The sequence below is a fragment of the Apaloderma vittatum genome, unplaced genomic scaffold, assembly GCF_000703405.1.
Source record: "Apaloderma vittatum isolate BGI_N311 unplaced genomic scaffold, ASM70340v1 scaffold251, whole genome shotgun sequence".
Lineage (NCBI taxonomy): Eukaryota > Metazoa > Chordata > Aves > Trogoniformes > Trogonidae > Apaloderma > Apaloderma vittatum.
Window position 1 is genome coordinate 57,253 of NW_009699347.1, and position 18,313 is coordinate 75,565.

Consider the following 18,313-nt stretch of genomic DNA (forward strand, 5'->3'; position numbering starts at 1 on the left):
CAAAAGCTGTGTGAGACTCTGACAGAGAGAAACTTTATATAGCAATTCTGCTTCTGAGCCTGGGAAGCTGTGTATCCCATCAGTTCCAAAGAAGAGAGAGAAGATATGTTCAAGTAATCGATATCGGAAATTGCAGAGATATATATATATATATATTCCAGTATTTACACACAGTGATCTACAGCATTTAGAAATCTCTGTTCAGAATGGATGATGGATATAGAAACACAAACCTCTATCAAGGGGGCAGGGAGGCAAACCAAGTCTCAGATGACTACAGGTACCAGGATGGTAACTACGAAGGGTACGCCCCCAATGATGGCTACTACCGTGGCGGGGATGAGCCCGCTCAAGAAGAAGATGCTCAGAGTGATGTTACAGAAGGCCACGATGAAGATGATGAGGTCTATGAGGGGGAGTACCAAGGTATACCGCACCCAGATGACATTAAAGAAAAGCAGAAGAAGCGAGCTCCTGCTGTGGCTGATGAGTACAGAGACCGTGCTGAGCTTATGGCAGAGAGGATGGAGGACGAGGAGCAACTTGCCCACCAATACGAGAACATCATTGAGGAGTGTGGCCATGGACGCTTCCAGTGGACCCTCTTCTTTGTTTTAGGGTTGGCACTGATGGCAGATGGGGTGGAGGTGTTTGTGGTTGGATTTGTTCTTCCCAGTGCTGAGAAGGATATGTGCTTATCCAGTTCCAACAAAGGGATGCTAGGTAAGTGCGACTTGTGAACAGCTCTTCTAATGCAGTAGATGGCAGCTAGAACATCTTTTTCTAATGACCAGCTGATTTCAGGATCTTCTGATGAGTTTCCTCTTGTGTTGTATGTCATGTATAATCACTGCTGAGTGGGTCTGACTCAAGAGAGGTTTGTATGCTGCTGAGAAGGCAGCTGCTGAAAATCAGCAGAATTGCACCACTTTTAAGCCTGCAGTATGAACGTGCTCTGGCCCTAGTACTGGCTGGATCTGAACAAGGCAGCTCACAGTCAGCAGGTCCACAGGGCAAAACTCATGAGGATGTTCAAGCACAAATAAGTGAAAGCTTAAAGATGGCTTTTCCTAGTTGAGGACCTAGTGACTCAGATTTTAATGCTTCTAGAAACCGCATGGTAACAAGAAGTACAGAAAGCTGTACCATCCAAGTATGACAGTTATAGAAGACAGGAATCTGTTTGCTCTGGAACCTCTGGCTGTTACATTGCGGCTCCTGATGCCATCGTGCTCTCCAAAGTTTTCCACTTTGCCCAGGTTCCCCTTTTCATCAACCCAAAGTCCCAACGGAAAAATCACCTGTGCAGTTGGTTCCTTCTGCATGCTAACTTCTCGGTAAGAGCAGTTTGCTAACACCTACTGGATCAGAAGTAGCCAACAGAGGTTTCTCATTAGGTCTGTAGAATGCAATTAATGTTCTGCATGGGGATTAAAGGCTGATGCTACTGGAATCATCGTTGACATCCCCCTGTGGTCAAAATACAAAGGCTTAGTTATTGGGAGTGAGACTGGGTGGAAAGGTTTGGGTGAACAATCTTTCTCTTTTGGACATTATAAGTCAAAGCCAGCAAAGCCTCCCAGATCTCCAAGTGTCATGGCATGTAGTGAGAGCCAGCCATGCAATAAGCAGCACATCTGGAAGGAAAATAAAGTAGCTCTTGGAAGAACTGCTTTAGAAGCGGGAGAGTGTGTCTTGATGGACACGTACTGAAGCTGCAGGGGAATCATCAGGGCCTACAGTGTATACATTCTGGCCCAGAAGCCCTGTGTGGTGGAAGGTAAATGCAGATTTTGGATTAGACCCCAGCCCTTGACTCCACTTTCTTTGCATTCTTTCCATGTGACCAAGGCAATAGGTAATTATCCTTATGTAGGCCTCTCATATTGCTGTATTGAGGTTCCAGACAATTTTCTGTTCTGTTTCTTCTTTTGCCTTTGAACTTGAGGATCAAGATGTTTATTCCTATAGTAAGCTGGGTTTGTACTTACTTCTGTGCCTTAAAAAGTTTACTATTTTTGCTTCACAAACCGCTTAAAAATTCTAGCTCAAAATATCTCAGGTCAAATATCTAAAAGAAAATCGCTTACAGTTGGATACTGATTTCAAAGGGACTTCTGAATTCACCAGGTCCCTGTGGGACACCAAGCTGTGTGCCTTTGCAATGATGAGACTATTTCTGAGGAGGTAATTTATTTTAGTGACTGTATGAAAGCTGAGATCTTCTGAAACTCTGACCGCATAAATATCTGTCTCTGCAGAGCTCAAGCTCTGGCAGGCACCTGAGTCAGAAAACTTCAAATGTCACAAGAAAATCTGTCTTTGAAGTATTTCTGGCCCAACCACAGATAAAAATGAACAAGAAATCTCCCCAGAGAGCTCGTTCTGCCTTATACAGCTCAGTATTTGCAAGGCTGAAAGTTCAGGGTGTTCTGATAAGCTCTGAATAAGCACGGAGACATTTGGGTCCATTTCCAATCCTAGCTCCAACCTCCCGCACATTAACCAAGCTAAGGTGGAACTGTTAATTAGGGGAAGAGCACTCTTTTGCTGCCTTTTCTGCCCACTTATAAAGACAACTTTTCAAAATCTGGTTTTGCAGAACAATTTATTCTGTCCTTTGTTTGTTTGTTTGGGGGATCTGCTGTCAAAGCTTGTATTCACAGTATCTTGTGGCTTTAATGTGATAGGAAAAAAAATCCTAAAAAAAAAAATAGTTGATTCATATTAGTTTGAGGCAGAGAGGAAAGTGGGTATTTATGGTAGCACTCAGTTGTTATTGATTGGTGTTGTACATGAGGCATGTCTCTGATTCAGCCCATCTTATTTGTTTAACTTTCTTTCTTGTCTGCTGGAAATTTCTCTGCTGCAGGTTTCCTCTTGGATCTGAGGTTTGTGAGATGACTCTTTGTGAAAAAGAATTAAGTATGGTTTAGAAAGCCTTAGACTGTATAGTGCACTGATACGAGTAATGAATCCCTGAGGGCATCAAAAAGTGAGGGGATGAGGAGGCTGGAGGGGGTTTGGGGCTGCTGGAGGGTATAAGAGGGGACGAGTGGGTCTCTGGGTCTGGAGGGGAGGAGAAAAGCTTTCTGCCAAACTAAGGGCAGCAGCAGGGAGTGGAGAGTGTTGGAGGTTTTGCAGACAGCAGGCCGGTGCAGGTACACAAGGTCTGGGTGCAGACCTGCCTCCAGCACAGCTTGCTGTCCCAAGTGCTGCCCTTGTAAGAAGGTTTCATCCCTTTTCTGAGCAGCTGTGGGTGCCTGGCATGAGAAAGACAGACAGATCTCAGCTCCTAAAGGGAAAGGCTGGGGAAGTGCTAATGACGGAGACAAGAACATAATCTCCCTCAAAACCTTTTGAGGATTATCTTCAGTGCCTATCCACCTGCCAGTAGAAAACAGGTAACAAAGCTCAGAGCCTCCAACACATACTCATTTCCCTTGGTACTTCCACTCCCTCAATGGCCTATGGGTTGTGATATTGCAAATTTATCTTGCTAATACTCAGGATTTGATGATACAGGTTGGCTTGGTGGCAGTCAAAGAGCTCTTCACTTCAATTCCTGCCCAACATGTGGTGATGATTTTGCACTGAATGAGCAGAGGGTTGATTAGATAAAGCACAGCCTTCCCTCAAATTGTCATGAGAAAGGTACTATCCGTATACATGAGTTACTGCCCCTTACCTTCTCCCCATGTACCAACAGGTGTCTAAAGATGAGCTCATGTTTATTGCCAAGCAACTGTTCGTCTCAATGCATTTTTGTTAAGGAAACCTAATCAGGTTATCCCAGGCAGACCTGAGGTTGCTTCCAGGCAGCCACTCACATTTAAACACTCAGGAAGGTCTCAGCCATAACAAGGGAAGCCAGGAGGGAAAAAAATGGGAAATAAGTCAGTTAAGTGGTCAAATTCCTTCAGAAATAGGAAGTGACAAATAAGAGAGCTAAGTAGATGCCCCCGAAAGACCAGTGAAGTTCAACTTCCACTAAAAGGACGTGTTGCATTAAATACTTTGCATATTGCATATTTTTCCTCCCTTGGAAAGCAAGCATGGAAAAATATCAAGGAAATTATGGCCAAATTATGCAAAAATTACAAATAAACAGATGCCCACAGTGTTTCAAGAAATGTGTGAAGTGGATATGACACATCTTAGAAAACGTTTACATTTTGTTCTGAAAATAAACATCTCACCATCAGATGCAAATTAACAGCTATTTTAGCCTTAAATATCCCTAGTGGGACAAAATACATATTTGGAGTTTTTCTGTTACGCAAAATGCTATTTTGAAGACGACTGCAGGGGTATTTAAGAAAAGCACAGTAACTGTATGTATTTTAGTAGCTTGATTTCATCAATTTTTAACACTAGTTGTTAAGAATAAGTTTGGTAACACAATTATTTTTGTGTATTCATTTGATAAATCTGCTTTACTGAGTTTTAACCAGCAGTATTCATAATAATAATAAATTTCTTAAATTTACTGAAATAGAATATTCAATTTCAGTATAATATATCCTGTTAGAAACAGATTTTTTTTTATTTGCTAAGGATAATCATATGAAAAGTCATAACATTTCTATTTACTTATTTGATGAAAGGCACACAGTATCATTATTTGCAGAAATGTTATATAAATGCCATATAAATATCTTCCAGTGCTTTTAATCACCTTTCAAAGGACTAAATATCATATTGGCAAGCCTAGAGCAGTAAGTACACAGCAAGTATAAAAGATGGTGCCATAGTTTTAAACTTTTTCAACATCCTGCATATAGAAAACTCAAGGCACAGTTAAAGCATCAGACCTCCCAGATCCCCAGAGCTGCAGTTGTATTATCATAATTTCACAGTTCAGTAAACTGAGACAAGAAAATTTTTAAGGGTTTTGCCCATAAATGCAAAACTGCCACGCCAATGCTGAGGATAAAAGTGCTTTTTCAGACACACGGCTCCCTTTTCCTTTTTATGATTTAATAATATTTTAAGGAGAATATCATCTTACAGACTCTTAACCTCACAATGTTAGATAAAAAAAATAGAAAAAAGATCCTATTAGTAGTTATGCAGTTATGTAGCAATTCAAGCTTGGCTGTATGAGTCAGGTTAAATAGGATGTGTAACGATATCCCTGCTTTTACTTGTGTGAAGAGAATGTTTTATTATCAGCTGAGAGAAAATCTGGCCTCAGCTTCTCATTGACCTGAATTCACCTGATATGACAGTAAATCCTAATCCCTTCCGCAGAGCTCAGTGGCTTTTCTCAACCTTTTTTTTTTTTTTCATTCTGGATCAGTGCAGATGAGCCCAGCTATGGATCCCTTGCTTTGCCGTGGCTTGTGGTTGCTGTTTTACACCTCTACAGCTGTGGGCTCCCAGCAGGGCGCTGGCTAAAGCCCATCTCCACGCCCTGAGCATCGGTACCCGATGCAGAAACGCTCCCACAACCCAAGGAGAACCATCACTCTGTGTGGTAGGGACATGTTAGGGAAAAAGAGATGTTTTTGTGACTCGGGAACACCCCACACCTCCTGTAGGTCTGGTAAGGGGATGGCTGCCTCCCTATTTATAAACACTGGGAATTTCTTCTGACGAGAGCCAGCGTGGGCGGTTTTCCATTAATAGCAAAGGATTTGTTTGGCTTCCTCTGTTGAAAATTTTGCTTTAGCAGAGGATTTGGGTGGGGGAAACCAGATGGACCCATGAATACTGTAGTGATGGACAAGTCCCGGGAGGGGACTGTGAAGCTGCTTGAGTGCAAACAGCCCCCCCTGCCCTGCTGCCAGCGCTCACTGAAGGGTTCGGCACCCATTGCCTTGCCAGTGCCGCATTAAAGTACCTATGAATTCATGCATTTGCCTTTGGCTTTATATCCACCCCTAGAATCTCCAAAACCAGAAAGCTGCCTTTCACATGGGTGGTCGTGTTCTCAGTGGCAGAGCCATTAGCTGTAAATGAAGTCTCTCTGCTTGCGCTCAGTCAACAAGGCAAGCGTGGCGAGACTTCACTTTAGTTTGATTTCCATTTACAAAGTCAAGGGCTTTCTAATAAGTCTATAAGGAAAAACAGATTAGAAAATTCAGGAAGAAAGGGAAAAAAGACTTCAACATATCCTCTGCTGAGACCATCCCCTGTTGTGAGACACACTGGCTGTCGCCGAGCACAAGACATTCAGCAGTACCACTGGTTTATTCCTCCCTTTAAATTACTTACACACAATTGCATCCTCTGTCTTGCCTCATCCATCTTCCAAATTGCCCAGACCTGACTCACAAAATTTTGTTTGTGTCCATAAAATGCATCTACGTACAACACATGTAAGGGTGGATTTTGGTTTTATTACAGTTTGAATTGCAATATACACAAGGCCCTAATCTTGTTCTGTGGTCCAAGTGCTTTCCCTCTTCAGAAGACTACTTTTTTACCGTAGGGCTTTGAAGGCAGGTAGGAACTTCCATGTTCCTGTGGTTGCTGGCTCTGTGCAGACTTGTCAGCAGAGATGAGACAACCCTGCATCCAGACCCAGGCAGCCTCCTCACCTCCCTGATGGCCCCAAGGACTCTGGGACTCATTCTTCCCATTGGGCTGCGGTTTCTTTCTGCTCAAATTTTCCATTTATTCCACAAGTCCTTGTCCTGACTTGAAAAGGATTGTTTTCAGATGTGCCTAATTTTTAAGAACTTTAATCCTATTAACTGTCAATAAAGAATTTCATGCTTGTGATGGAGATTTAGATAAATCTTGTCTTTTTTGTTTTCTTTCTGAAACCCTTAAGAATCTAATCTTAATTATACTGATATAGTAAAAATACAGTGTAACACACAAATAGCTACATATCGTATCCGTCTTTCCTCATTCCTAGAACTTTAGCTTTTATGTCCACAACTCCTGTCTAACATGGAGCACACAACTTCAATGAAAGCTAAAAAAATTATTAGTCTGACAATGCTGTGTATGTTAATTCTTTTCTAGTGGGCATAAGCCCAGTCAGTGGTCACAATTTTCCTTACAACTTCGGCATTGGGTGAGTCATGACCTGAAATTTATTCTTAGAATTTCTGCTCTTCGGTTTTCCACCAATTTTATAGGAGGCTGTTGCAGACTTTCCCAGAGACATTCATTATACTCTGTTACTGGTAGAAGAGTCTGCAAAAAATGGCTTATTCAGAGTTTCCCTTAACATTTTGCCTAGCCACTGCATGTGTTAATTTGGAAGCTGAGGCCTCGTAGCACAGTTTAGGTCTGTGTGGTTTGAAGCTGAGGTTTCAAGTCAAGTTTTTGGTGCAGACCATTGTAATGTCATTCTGTAGAATCTCTGGTGGACAAAAGTAACTCAACAAAAGAAATACCAGGTAGTGAGTGATCACATTTCTTGGTCTAATTACCCTTAAAATTTCAGTTTCCTTGATATGAGCTTGATCTCTTTCAGAGGTAACAACCATCACTGTGTTCTGCAGAAGACTGTCTCTCCTGCACGAAGTCAGTATGAGTAGCTATTCCACTCTTCCCTGGGTTCCTGTCAATCCAGGACACAACCATCTGAAAAGCCTGATGTTGTCCTTCACTTTGGGTCCCAGGATCCACCAGCTGACAGAGTATTTTATAGCAGCTGCCCCAAAGTTTTAATGATATTGGCCAGAATGTACAGTCTTCCCAAAAGAGACCTCTCCATCATAATACAGTGTCTTGCTGATTTTCTTTCAGCCCTGAAGTACATATTTCCATAACCAGGGTCCTTCACCTCAGAAACTGGCCAAGCAGACAGTTTCCGGTCATCCCTGAGGTTTCCTTTACTAAAGATTTTCACTGTTTAAAACTTTAAGGTGTAGTGGTGTGAGAGCCCCAGGCTGGCAGTTCTCTGCTGCTCCCTGCACTGGGGACAGTAACAATCGGGGAGGGGGCAGCTGTGCCTGTGGGGAGGAGAGGATGGGTGAGGTGAGCCCAAAGGACCAATGCCAGCGTTCCTTGCCATGGTGCTCAGTAGAAAAGGGCCCCTGAGCAGAGCCCTGGGGCCTTGAGTGCTGCTGTGCTGGGAGGGTTGTCCGGGGCTGGGTGTCATCTCTGCCTGTGCTGCTGCTGCTCCTGCCTCCTGCTGTCACGCTGCCGAGGAGCAACGTTCCTCAGGACGGGTTGGCTTCCCTCTGCATCACCAGGTGGGAGTGGCACAGCTCTTTGTTTTGTATTTTTGGTAGGTTTTTTGGGTTGTCTTGGGGGCTCTGGCTTGGATGCTCCCATCTGCTGCCAAGTCCAGTTTAGGACCCTTTTTTTTGGGACCGAGTTGTTATCTGGAGGGTGTGAGTTCCATATTAACATATTATCTTGCATATCTTAATATCTTTGCATGCTTGTATAACATCTGTATATAGTTCAACAACTTTGTTGTTGCTGTAAGTGTTATTTTCTTTTTCATTATAGTAGCTCATGTCCTCCCCTGTGAGGGGGCTGGGGGAGTCAGAGCAAGTGTCTGTCAGCCTGGCTGTCCCAGGCTTAAGCTTTGCCACAAGGGGACAATACAGCCATTGGTTTATCACATACAATGACCAGTTAAAGCCACACCCTTTAAATGAGTTTATGACAGTAGCAGCTCTGCTGTGTTTTATGCAGCTCACTGTTGGGTGGATGCCGTGTTGTAGAGAATACAATCTTCACTTCCATCACAATTCTGGGCTCCTCAGTTAGAATCTGCAGGAGATTGCTCCCAAAACCAACTCTATTCTGCTTCTTGATGCCTGATTTTGAACATTGCCACATCCCTTGCCAAGGACACTCTTCCCCTGGCCAGAGAGCCAACAGCCCTGCCACCAGCCAAGGTGCAATAAATCACCCACTAGAACACTGTAAAAACCTCCACCTCCTCCTAACCTAGGACATTTTCTGCTGCTAAGAGGATTTGAATGGACATCTGCCATGCAGGGATTTTCTCTGGATGGAAAAAAATAATAATAATCAACTTGCCAGATAGTTTTTTTTCATCTTCATCAGGGTCTGGCGGTGTGGGTTGAGCTGCTTTGCAAGCAGCTCACAAGGTGCTGGCAGGGCTCACAGCCAGCTGGGTGGCTGTGATGCACCAGTGAGTATCAGATACAGCGAGCATCATTGCTTCTGTCTGCTGGCTGCAGTCAGAGCTGCTCTGTTAAATATATCTCAGGAGCCAGGGTAAAAGCATTAAGCCTTACAGTCCTGCATTAAGATTCCTCCTTTGGAAAGATTTTTGGACTGAAACAGTTTTTTTGCTTCATGTCTCCTTCGTAATTTGCACATCAGTGAACAAGCTGGAGGCCAAAGTTAGTAGAGAGAGAAAGAGATCCCAGATTCTCATATGGGAACGTATCTTCTCTGACTGCTGCAGATCAGTGTCTGAAACCTTTACACACCTTCAGATTTCCTAATCAGGACAGCTTGGGTCAGGAGGGTAGGGCAGGGAATGTGAGTATCGATTGCACAGAGCCACATGGCTATGGTGGAAGTCTGATTGTGCTGGCAAAAGCAAGTGTTCTGGTACAGGCAAGAATAGATTTTTTGCATTTGACACATAAAATCCTGCTTGCCTGTTATACATTGTATAGATAGAAAAGAAAGGAGAACAGGTCACAGATGTAAGCCCACCGCCCTGCCACGGAACGGGAGATGTTTCATTTGTCTGAACTTTCCTACTTCTGAACAATGTGAGACAAGCATCCTTCAAATGCTGCAATGACTCTACCGCATAGTTTTAATTTAGTAATGCACTTCAAGTAGAGGAATTTGCAATCCAAGGAAAGGTGAAATCAGCTGCCAAATAACTCTGCATTAGTCCTTTGCTAGCTTTGTGGGATGACACAGAGCAGTCTTCAGCCACCAGGCTGTCTGGTTTAAACTTTAACAGATTGCAAAAAAAAATACTGACTGCTGCTTTTCTTGAGTCTTGGAGCTTTCTTCAACCCCAGCTCATCTGGGTCTTGAACCTGACATGCCTCTAGTCTCCAAGCATAATTTTTTCCTTCAAGAACTCCCTGCAACTGCGAGTTCTGTTTCTGATGAGCAGATATTCCTCTGTCCTGATGTAGTTCAGCTCCTGAATCATATCAAGCTGTGCTCATGCTCCATCAGTGTCTCCACAACAGGACTGTGCTGCCTAAAGGCATTGACTATAATCCTGCTTATGATGTCTGAGCTGATGTAGGAGATATTCTGGGAACAACCTCTTGCACCAGTGTGCTCCCCAGGAGACACAGTGGTTGCCACCACCTTCTGAAATGTGGCGATAGTGACACTGCTACCGCTCTGTGGACCACAAGCTTGCAGTAGACAGCTCTGAGGCGTGCAGCTTAGTATCCAAGGAGGTGCCAATGCAGTAAGAGTATGCTTGGATGGGCTGCCCCAAATCCTTCAGCAGTTGGCAGAGCCATCAGAGCATGCAGTAAAATCACCTAGTCACCAAGTATTTTGGTCATGATGTGTCAAGGCGGAGGCAGCCGTAGCCACACAGAACAAGCGGACGAAGCAGGAAGGGCTTTGTCTTTTGCACTCTGAAACTCAAAATAACTTCAGTAGCATTGGTCTACTTGCGGGTAAGTCTGTCTCCTTGTGGTCTAGCTTCACCTGGGCTTTTTCAGAGGATCCTTGGAGATACGTGTTCCTGCCTGACACTTTCCATCCTTACATCTTTCCTGGCTCAAAGGAATGAGCAGAGATTTGTTCACAGACAAGTCTAAAACAAAAATTTGAAGCCTGGAGACCAAGACAGCCTTCAAAGACCTGGGCCATGTGATGCAAGATGCTGGACTGATCAATGGCCACATATTATTTCTTAACAGCAGTGCAAATCATTTCACTCTAGCTGATCAGTGTTTCCAACCCTCAAGCACTGACTGCTGTTATATTTTAAATGCTTAATGTCTGATCCTGCTGTTCTTTTACATTGTAACTCCAGGCTTCAATGGGAATTTTGCCAGCAAAAAGAAAATAGCTTGTGGTTCTTCCTAGGACTATTGCTTACTGAAGTTTCTACATTTGGAAAGTAGATAAAATAAATAAAAAATATTCCTAGACCTTTAAGCACTAGTGCTATTTCCATATAAAGGAAAAGGTGATATAATAAGTGGCCCTGTCCGTAGAAAAGCCAAGGACAGCTGCTATATTTTCTAGGTCAGAGTTGCAAGTCAAGTCAAGTTAAAAAAGAATCCATTTTTCTTAACAATGTCAGAGTGATAATGCTGTAAAGCAAATTCTCAACACAAGCACTAAGTTCTCCTTTCTCCTGAGATTTTCAGATTGAGACTGTGCTCTTTCCTGTAAGTTATCCTTTAGTCAGATGCTAGATGTTGGCTCAGTAACAAAGGAAGTAGCTGTGCTACATAAGGTGAGTCTTGGTAATAGACTGATCCTTTCAGATAAAGCTGGGAAAAGCAGAGAGTGAAGGAGACAAGGGCGAAGAAAGCATGGGTAGGACAGAGATCTGCAAAGGGATTTAGCCATGCTTTAGCAGTCTCTGCTCTCACAGCTTTCTAAGCACAAACAGCAGCCAGAGAGAGCCTCCTCCTGACACATCCTCTGTCCCATTGAGCTCAGCAGGGTTAGAGGAGTTAAGACATCAGACTTCTGTTGTACCATTGGTGGCACACAGCTGGGACACGTGCGTCTAAGCTGCTTATGCCTGGCCATTGCTTACGTGCAGGGGATATGCAAGCAGCGAGGCTGGGAAAGAAAAATGTGGGTCTGGTCAAATGAGGGTATGTCTATATTGCATGAGGCAGCGCAGTGGGGAGTGATGCAAGCTCATGGGCACGAGATGGGAAAAACAAGTTTCACCAATGGGTAGAGTTTCTAGCACTCCGAGATAGCTAATTTGGAGAGACAGAGGTATCTACTGCAGAGTGTGCCAGGTCAATATCAGCTGCCATAAGAGCTCTTTAAAATCTGCTTCTACATTGCATACTATTTCCACCCTGTTACCAAACTCACTGTCTGTCTCTCTCACTCCTAGGCTTGATAGTCTACTTAGGAATGATGGTGGGGGCTGTCTTGCTGGGGGGCCTCGCTGACAAACTGGGAAGAAAGCAATGCCTCATCATATCACTTGCAATCAATGCTGCCTTCGCCTTCCTCTCCTCCTTCGTCCAGGGATACGGATTCTTCCTCTTCTGCCGCCTTATCTCGGGCCTCGGGTGGGTAAATGGTGAATCCATCCTCTGTCCTAGAGAAGTCCTGTCACAGCTCAGCAATTTGGGGATGTGGGTGAGGAAAGGAAGGGCTGCTTGGAAGATACACCTCTGGTACCATGCCAGGATGGGATGGCTGTTTAGCACATTGCCTCACTCTTGACCCTTAAAGCTTTAGCAGTAGGAAAGTTTGCTCACTGACATTCTTCTGCTACTGCCCAAATTGTGCAGAAAGGTGAGTGGGACTGACAAATGCCCACCTCAGTTTACAGTCCTGACTGCCAGAGATTCCAATGAGACCCTCAGCAGTTCCCATTGCCTATATTTTGCCTTCCTAAAAGTGATCAAAAATTACAGATATGTCTAGGTGAAGAGCAGGGGCATTATACTGGCTTTATATAAATTGCACAGGAAATTCAGCTTTCAGAGCATGAACAGTTTTTTTTTTTATCTTTGAAGTCTAAGACCAGTCCAGCCAAAGAGAGATTTGCATTCTTCCTATAAGTATCACTTTGGTGCAGTGCATCTGTGTGACCTTCCCTCTTTATATGTGTAACTCTAACTACAAAGATGTTGAAGAAGACTCATTCTTCCTGTGTGCTGTTTTTTCTCCTCAGTATTGGGGGATCCCTCCCCATCGTGTTTGCCTATTTCTCAGAATTCCTATCTCGTGAGAAGAGGGGGGAACACCTGAGCTGGCTTTGCATGTTCTGGATGATTGGTGGCATTTTTGCTTCAGCAATGGCTTGGAGCATCATCCCACATTATGGTAATTGTTTTGTGGTTTTGCCTGTTGACAGCACTGCATCCCTGTATTGCTACCCTGCCCCAAAACCCCACACAGACAGGGTTAGTCAGTCCTTACACATCTCAGTAAAAACAACACTGAAAATAACAGAAACCTGAAGTGCACACAGAACATCTAATGACTTGACTGTGCGATTGATTGATTGACTGATACTAAGACTGTGAATAGGACTGATGAGGGTTGCTTTGCATCAAAAGCTTCAAACACACCCCTTGAATTGTACTGCCAGAGCCTGAGCTCTTAATCTAAATGCCAGTGCGTTCAGTGAAAACTGGACTGATATTATATTGTGAAATGTTGATCCAGTTATCAAAAATAAATAATTTTAATCAGGGAATTACTGGGTGCTATGAGTGATGGCAGTGAGGATAGCATGTATTCTCTTCCTCAGCCAAGTGTCAACACTCTCAGGCCCGGGTATCTGGTGACACATCTCCCCAGCATGTCGTGGGCTGGAGTCACACTTGACTTCACCTCAAGAGGTTGAGGAGTGGAATGGATTCCCTGCCCTGAGCCGGAGGTGGGAGAGAAAAAGTAGATGGGTGTACTCTGAAACGTATTCGTGTCTGAAGGAACAAAAATCTGCACATCACACCGTATTTCTTGTAACTCACGTGTGTATCTTAGAAAAATGTCAGAAGCAAATATCTACTAGGAAAGATTAATTCCCTCAGTATTCAGTGACACCAGCTGTTTGTAAAATCTTACTTGAGAAAAGTAGGACAGGCCACAAAGACCATGAAGAAAAATACATTTACCTATCTATGCATCCATTTTTAGCATGTTTAAAGTACACCCAGTATAAAGCAATGCTCATGCTTTTGATTGATATGACAAAGACTGTTGGAACGAATTGGCAAACTTGTTGTATAAGGGTGTCAAGTTGAAATAAAGCAAATGTAACAGCAGATAATAGAATTAAAAAGCCCTTGTGTATTTACATTACATTTATTTTTCAGATGACTTTTTGACGTTGTGGTTTCATAGCTTCTCTTTTTGATTTCCCATGTTCCAACTACTATTTGGAACTTAGTGAAATGAGTAGACCACCATGACTGACTCACATGAGACCTCTGCAAAAACCATTGCTTTATAATTTATTTGTTATGTGAATAAAAATGTTTATGGGGGCAAAAAATAATTAAACATTCTTTCTGAGATTTGAGCCAAGGAAAGTGGAGAAATCTAAGACTGATGCTGTACTTCCTAGTCCTTAGCAGGGGAATACGTGACATGGTCAGACATCAGGAAAAAAGCAGGAGAGAGAGAATCTGTAGGATTAGGATCTCGATTCTTCCAAGTGTAAAACCCACTTCAGGTTTTATAGATCTGGAAACAAATAAACTTGCTTACCTAGCTTGCTTCCACGAACTGTGAAATACTTGTGATGTATGAGATGGAAAGGTGTTGTCTCTAACAAACCTCTGAGATCAGAGAAGATGTAACCTTTGCAAACTTTTTTGTCAGATCAGTACCCAGTAATAAATTACCACCCTGATTCCTCTACCCTTTCCCAGCCTTACTTTCCTACAACTGCGTGGAGCTATTTTTATCACTAGATGATAGATAAAAGAAGGTTTTTAAAAGGCAGAGCCTGAGCGTATATGTTCCATTTTCTGTAACGGACATGAACTCTCTTGCTGTTATCCACTGAGCATGCTATTGAGCCTCTGAGAGCTGTCATTACTAAGAATAACAAACATTCAGCCTGTCCCCATGTCATACAGAGCTGTAAAGTTCAGAGCTGCTGTAGGAGAGGAAAAACCTCAGATTGCCTGGTCAGTATTTTTACTTTCGGCTCTTGCTGTTTCCAGGCTGGGGGTTCAGTATGGGAACCAAGTACCACTTCCACAGCTGGAGAGTCTTTGTACTTGTCTGCTCTCTGCCCTGCATCGCCTCCCTGGTGGCACTGAAATTCATGCCTGAAAGCCCACGGTTTTTGCTGGAGGTAAGATGATTCATGTGAATGTTGCAGTCTGATGTTAGCAGTGGATAGGTGGTCCCTAACGTGTCACCGTCTGCCTGTCTTTGTCCCAACACGCACAGCGCAAGTTCAGAGGCAAAACCACTCCTACAGGTCTACAGTAGCTCCAGAGATTAATTAAACCCCGAAGACCACAGAGTGTGGGGTCAATCAATGATGGTTTGTGCTTCTCTGCCAAATGTGGTCCAGAAAGAAGGTGGTGAGGGCTGGGAGTTTTGTAAATCCAACAAAGGCATTTTGAAAGCATCTCACAGTTCGGCATGTAACCACCAAATCCTGATGGAAGAGCAAAACACAGAATATATTTTACTGAGTAAAATACATGAATCTTAGAAATCTTAAGCAAGTAATCTTCATTCTTGTTTCATAGACATGAAATGTGGCAGTACCTTGCTCAAGTTAACTCTGCAAGTCTTTAGCAGAGGTGGGATTAGAGCCCAGGTCTCCCTGTCCATCTTGTGTTTCATCTGGTTTTAAAGTCCTGCTCCTGACTCCTACCTCAGACCATTTTAGGATAACTCCTTTCTTCAGTACAGAGGTGCTGCATTTTGTGAACACAAACCGTGATTTCAGCTCTTTGCATTTAATGCTTCTCCACTACATTGGACCTCTAGAATTGTTTTTTTTTCTCTATGCTTTCATAAATTATATAGCTAGGAACACCAACATTTTTTTTTTACCTTTTCTTTGGTGTTTTCAGATAGGTAAACATGATGAAGCCTGGATGATCCTCAAGCAAGTACATGATACTAACATGCGGGCCAAGGGCGAGCCAGAGAGGGTGTTTACGGTGAGTTTAACAAAGCCATCAGCATTTTAAAAGAAAAGCTGTTCATGCCTGCCTTGGTGCAGTACAGCACCAATTTATTCATCCTTGGGACTCTTTCAACATAACCTCTGTCAGCAACCAGAAGGACTGAAAGACATTTTGTGCCATTAAAGTTAGGTGCCAGTCTGTTTTTTTGAGAATTGGTTGAACCTGTGAATTGCAGTGAATACTCTTCAGTCCTGGTGTTACTCTACAGTATATAGACCAGTGATTTTTCCAGTTACACACATCCTTAATTGGCCTGCTCTAAGGGACTAAGACCAAATAGGAGATATTAGTCATGTGGGAGATGAGTCACTACTTTCTCCATTTTGGCTTCTAATCAAACTCTGATTAAACTTCACGTACCTTCTAATGAGCTTCCCAAACTCCACCTGCCTCATACCCAATCTTTAATCTCTCCAAGGGAAAGTGGGATGAGTGGCTATTACTCATTAGTCTGTTGCTTGCTGTGAAAAGGTCACATCAGTGCATGTTGTTAATAGCAAAATTGGGTAAAAGGTGTGTTCTGGGGTTAGCTGCAAATTACTGTAATTGCACAGTGAACCACCCAGGGAATAGCTCTTGATTTATGCTTTTAAAGATGAGAGGACAAGTGCTCTTAAAGGATGGGGAAAAGGAGATATGGTTGTGTGTAAAACATGCCGTTTGAACACAAAGGAGAGCAAGGCTCTGTGTCATGAAACAGGGCCCCTCAGGAGTGGTCCTTCAAGGAAATTAAAATCTAATATCTGTGCATGACAATTGTGTGCACGTGCAGGTAGGAACTTAATGAGTGTGTGTTATTTTTAAGCTGCCAACCATTTCACTATTGTGAACCTTGATAGCAAAGGTGAGAGAGAGTTTGTCTCTTTAAATCCCAGCTTTGCTTTGGTTTGCTTTAAGGCTGAGCTGGGTTGGCCAGTCCTGCAGCATGGCAGGAGGAGAAGAGAACTGAAACTCATATATGTGTGTATATATATATCTCTGTAAAAAAGTAGGGCACTATGAGAGTCTGGGCTGAGTAGGAGACTGAGGGAGCAGCTGTGCAGTACCCATTAGTGCTCATTCCTCCCCCTGACAGTGTCATGACTGCTGCAGGCTGAGCTGATCTCCAGATCACACCTCGAGGTACAGCCCGTCAGCTGAATCCAGAGTTACTGACATCCTTTGGCACAGGCAGATGATCGGTGCGGCTGGTGTAGCGCAAACTGCCAGGTTTTGTGTTTTTCTGATAGGCCAGAAGTTGCTGGTTTGTGGTGAGTCAGCCGGTACAGGGACAGTTCCCAGATCTGACATTTAAGTGCTGCCAGCGAGAGGAACACGGAGACTCCACAGCTGAGCCAAGGCGCTCATTCATACACGGAAATTTATTCAGCATATTTTCACCTCCTTCTCATGTTTACAAACATATCTGGTTTCCTTGAATAGGTCTGTTCTTTAAAATTCTTCAGCGAATATTCTCTGGGACTTGTTTTTTAAGGTTTCTTGAGCAGCACAGTTCAGATGTTCAGTGTTGAACATTCAGGCTGCTTTGATGAAGCGAAGGGATTGTGTCATGTGGTCTCACCTGATGGCAAGATGCATTTTCAGATGCAAAGATTCCCATCTACACATTTGTCATGGAAGTTCTGCCAGTCGTACGTAAAAGGTGGTGAATGAGGAATATTTCTGCCGGTTGTCTTTGAAGAAAGAGATCCTGAGGGCATGGCTGGATGCAGATACAAACGTCTGATCTTAGAGATAATGTTTACTATAATTTCCTAGTGCTAATTTCTAGTGAGAATCTAAGGGATAGAGAAATAACGTGGCACATGGGCATATTAGCCAATAAATAAAAGATTGAAGTGGATATGAGACACTATTTCATGGAAGGAGAGAGAAAGGATGGAGAGATGGATGAAAGAAAGGAAGGAGGGCAGAATTCTTTATTATAATAAACTCCCTGCAATGAAATCAGTTAGCTCAGTTGGCATTGATAACATACAAGAAAAAGATAGTAAGAGACTAAGGGATATCAGGTTGAAACATTGCCCAGAAAATAGTGGAATTTAAAATCCACCCAAGATCAATTATAGAAATTTCAGTTTATTTTACTTTTTTTTTCAAGGTTTCCTATATCAAAACTCCAAAGCAAGTAGATGAATTTATTGAAATCCAGAGCTCGACAGGGACCTGGTACCAGCGGTGGCTGGTCAGAATCACAACTACTTTAAAACAGGTAAAGAAAAGAAAAAAATATCTCACAGTGGCTTTTTAGCTTTGGGCTTTAGTGTTTTGTATTTCAGGCCATGGTGCCTTGACCCTCACCCCAGAAAATCTGCTGATGTTTGCAAAGGGCTGTTATCTGATTGCACCTTTGCATCAGCAAACGGCCACACTGCCAGCCAGGCCCTGAAATGCCCTTGTGAGCATCAGGGCAGTCCAGCTCTGCAGAGCTTCCAAGATGAGCCACAGCCCCAGGTGCTTGACTCTCCTCCTGAACAGATGAATATTGACTCCCTGTACCCAAGCCTAAATGAATTTACCACCTGCAGGGGATTCAGAAGAGTGTTTGCTCCTTGTTC

The 18,313-nt window shown here is 43.2% G+C and overlaps 1 protein-coding gene across 1 annotated transcript in view; it reads left to right on the forward strand.

Annotated features, from left to right (window-relative positions):
* Positions 1-206: 206 nt before the first annotated feature.
* LOC104280607 (synaptic vesicle glycoprotein 2B-like) overlaps positions 207-18,313 on the forward strand; it is a 26,636-nt gene continuing 8,529 nt past the window's right edge. The window contains exons 1-6 of the mRNA XM_009878306.1: positions 207-723; positions 11,972-12,152; positions 12,764-12,915; positions 14,769-14,902; positions 15,639-15,728; positions 17,857-17,967. Coding sequence (XP_009876608.1) covers positions 207-723; positions 11,972-12,152; positions 12,764-12,915; positions 14,769-14,902; positions 15,639-15,728; positions 17,857-17,967 — 1,185 coding nt within the window. The remainder of the gene's footprint in view (positions 724-11,971; positions 12,153-12,763; positions 12,916-14,768; positions 14,903-15,638; positions 15,729-17,856; positions 17,968-18,313) is intronic.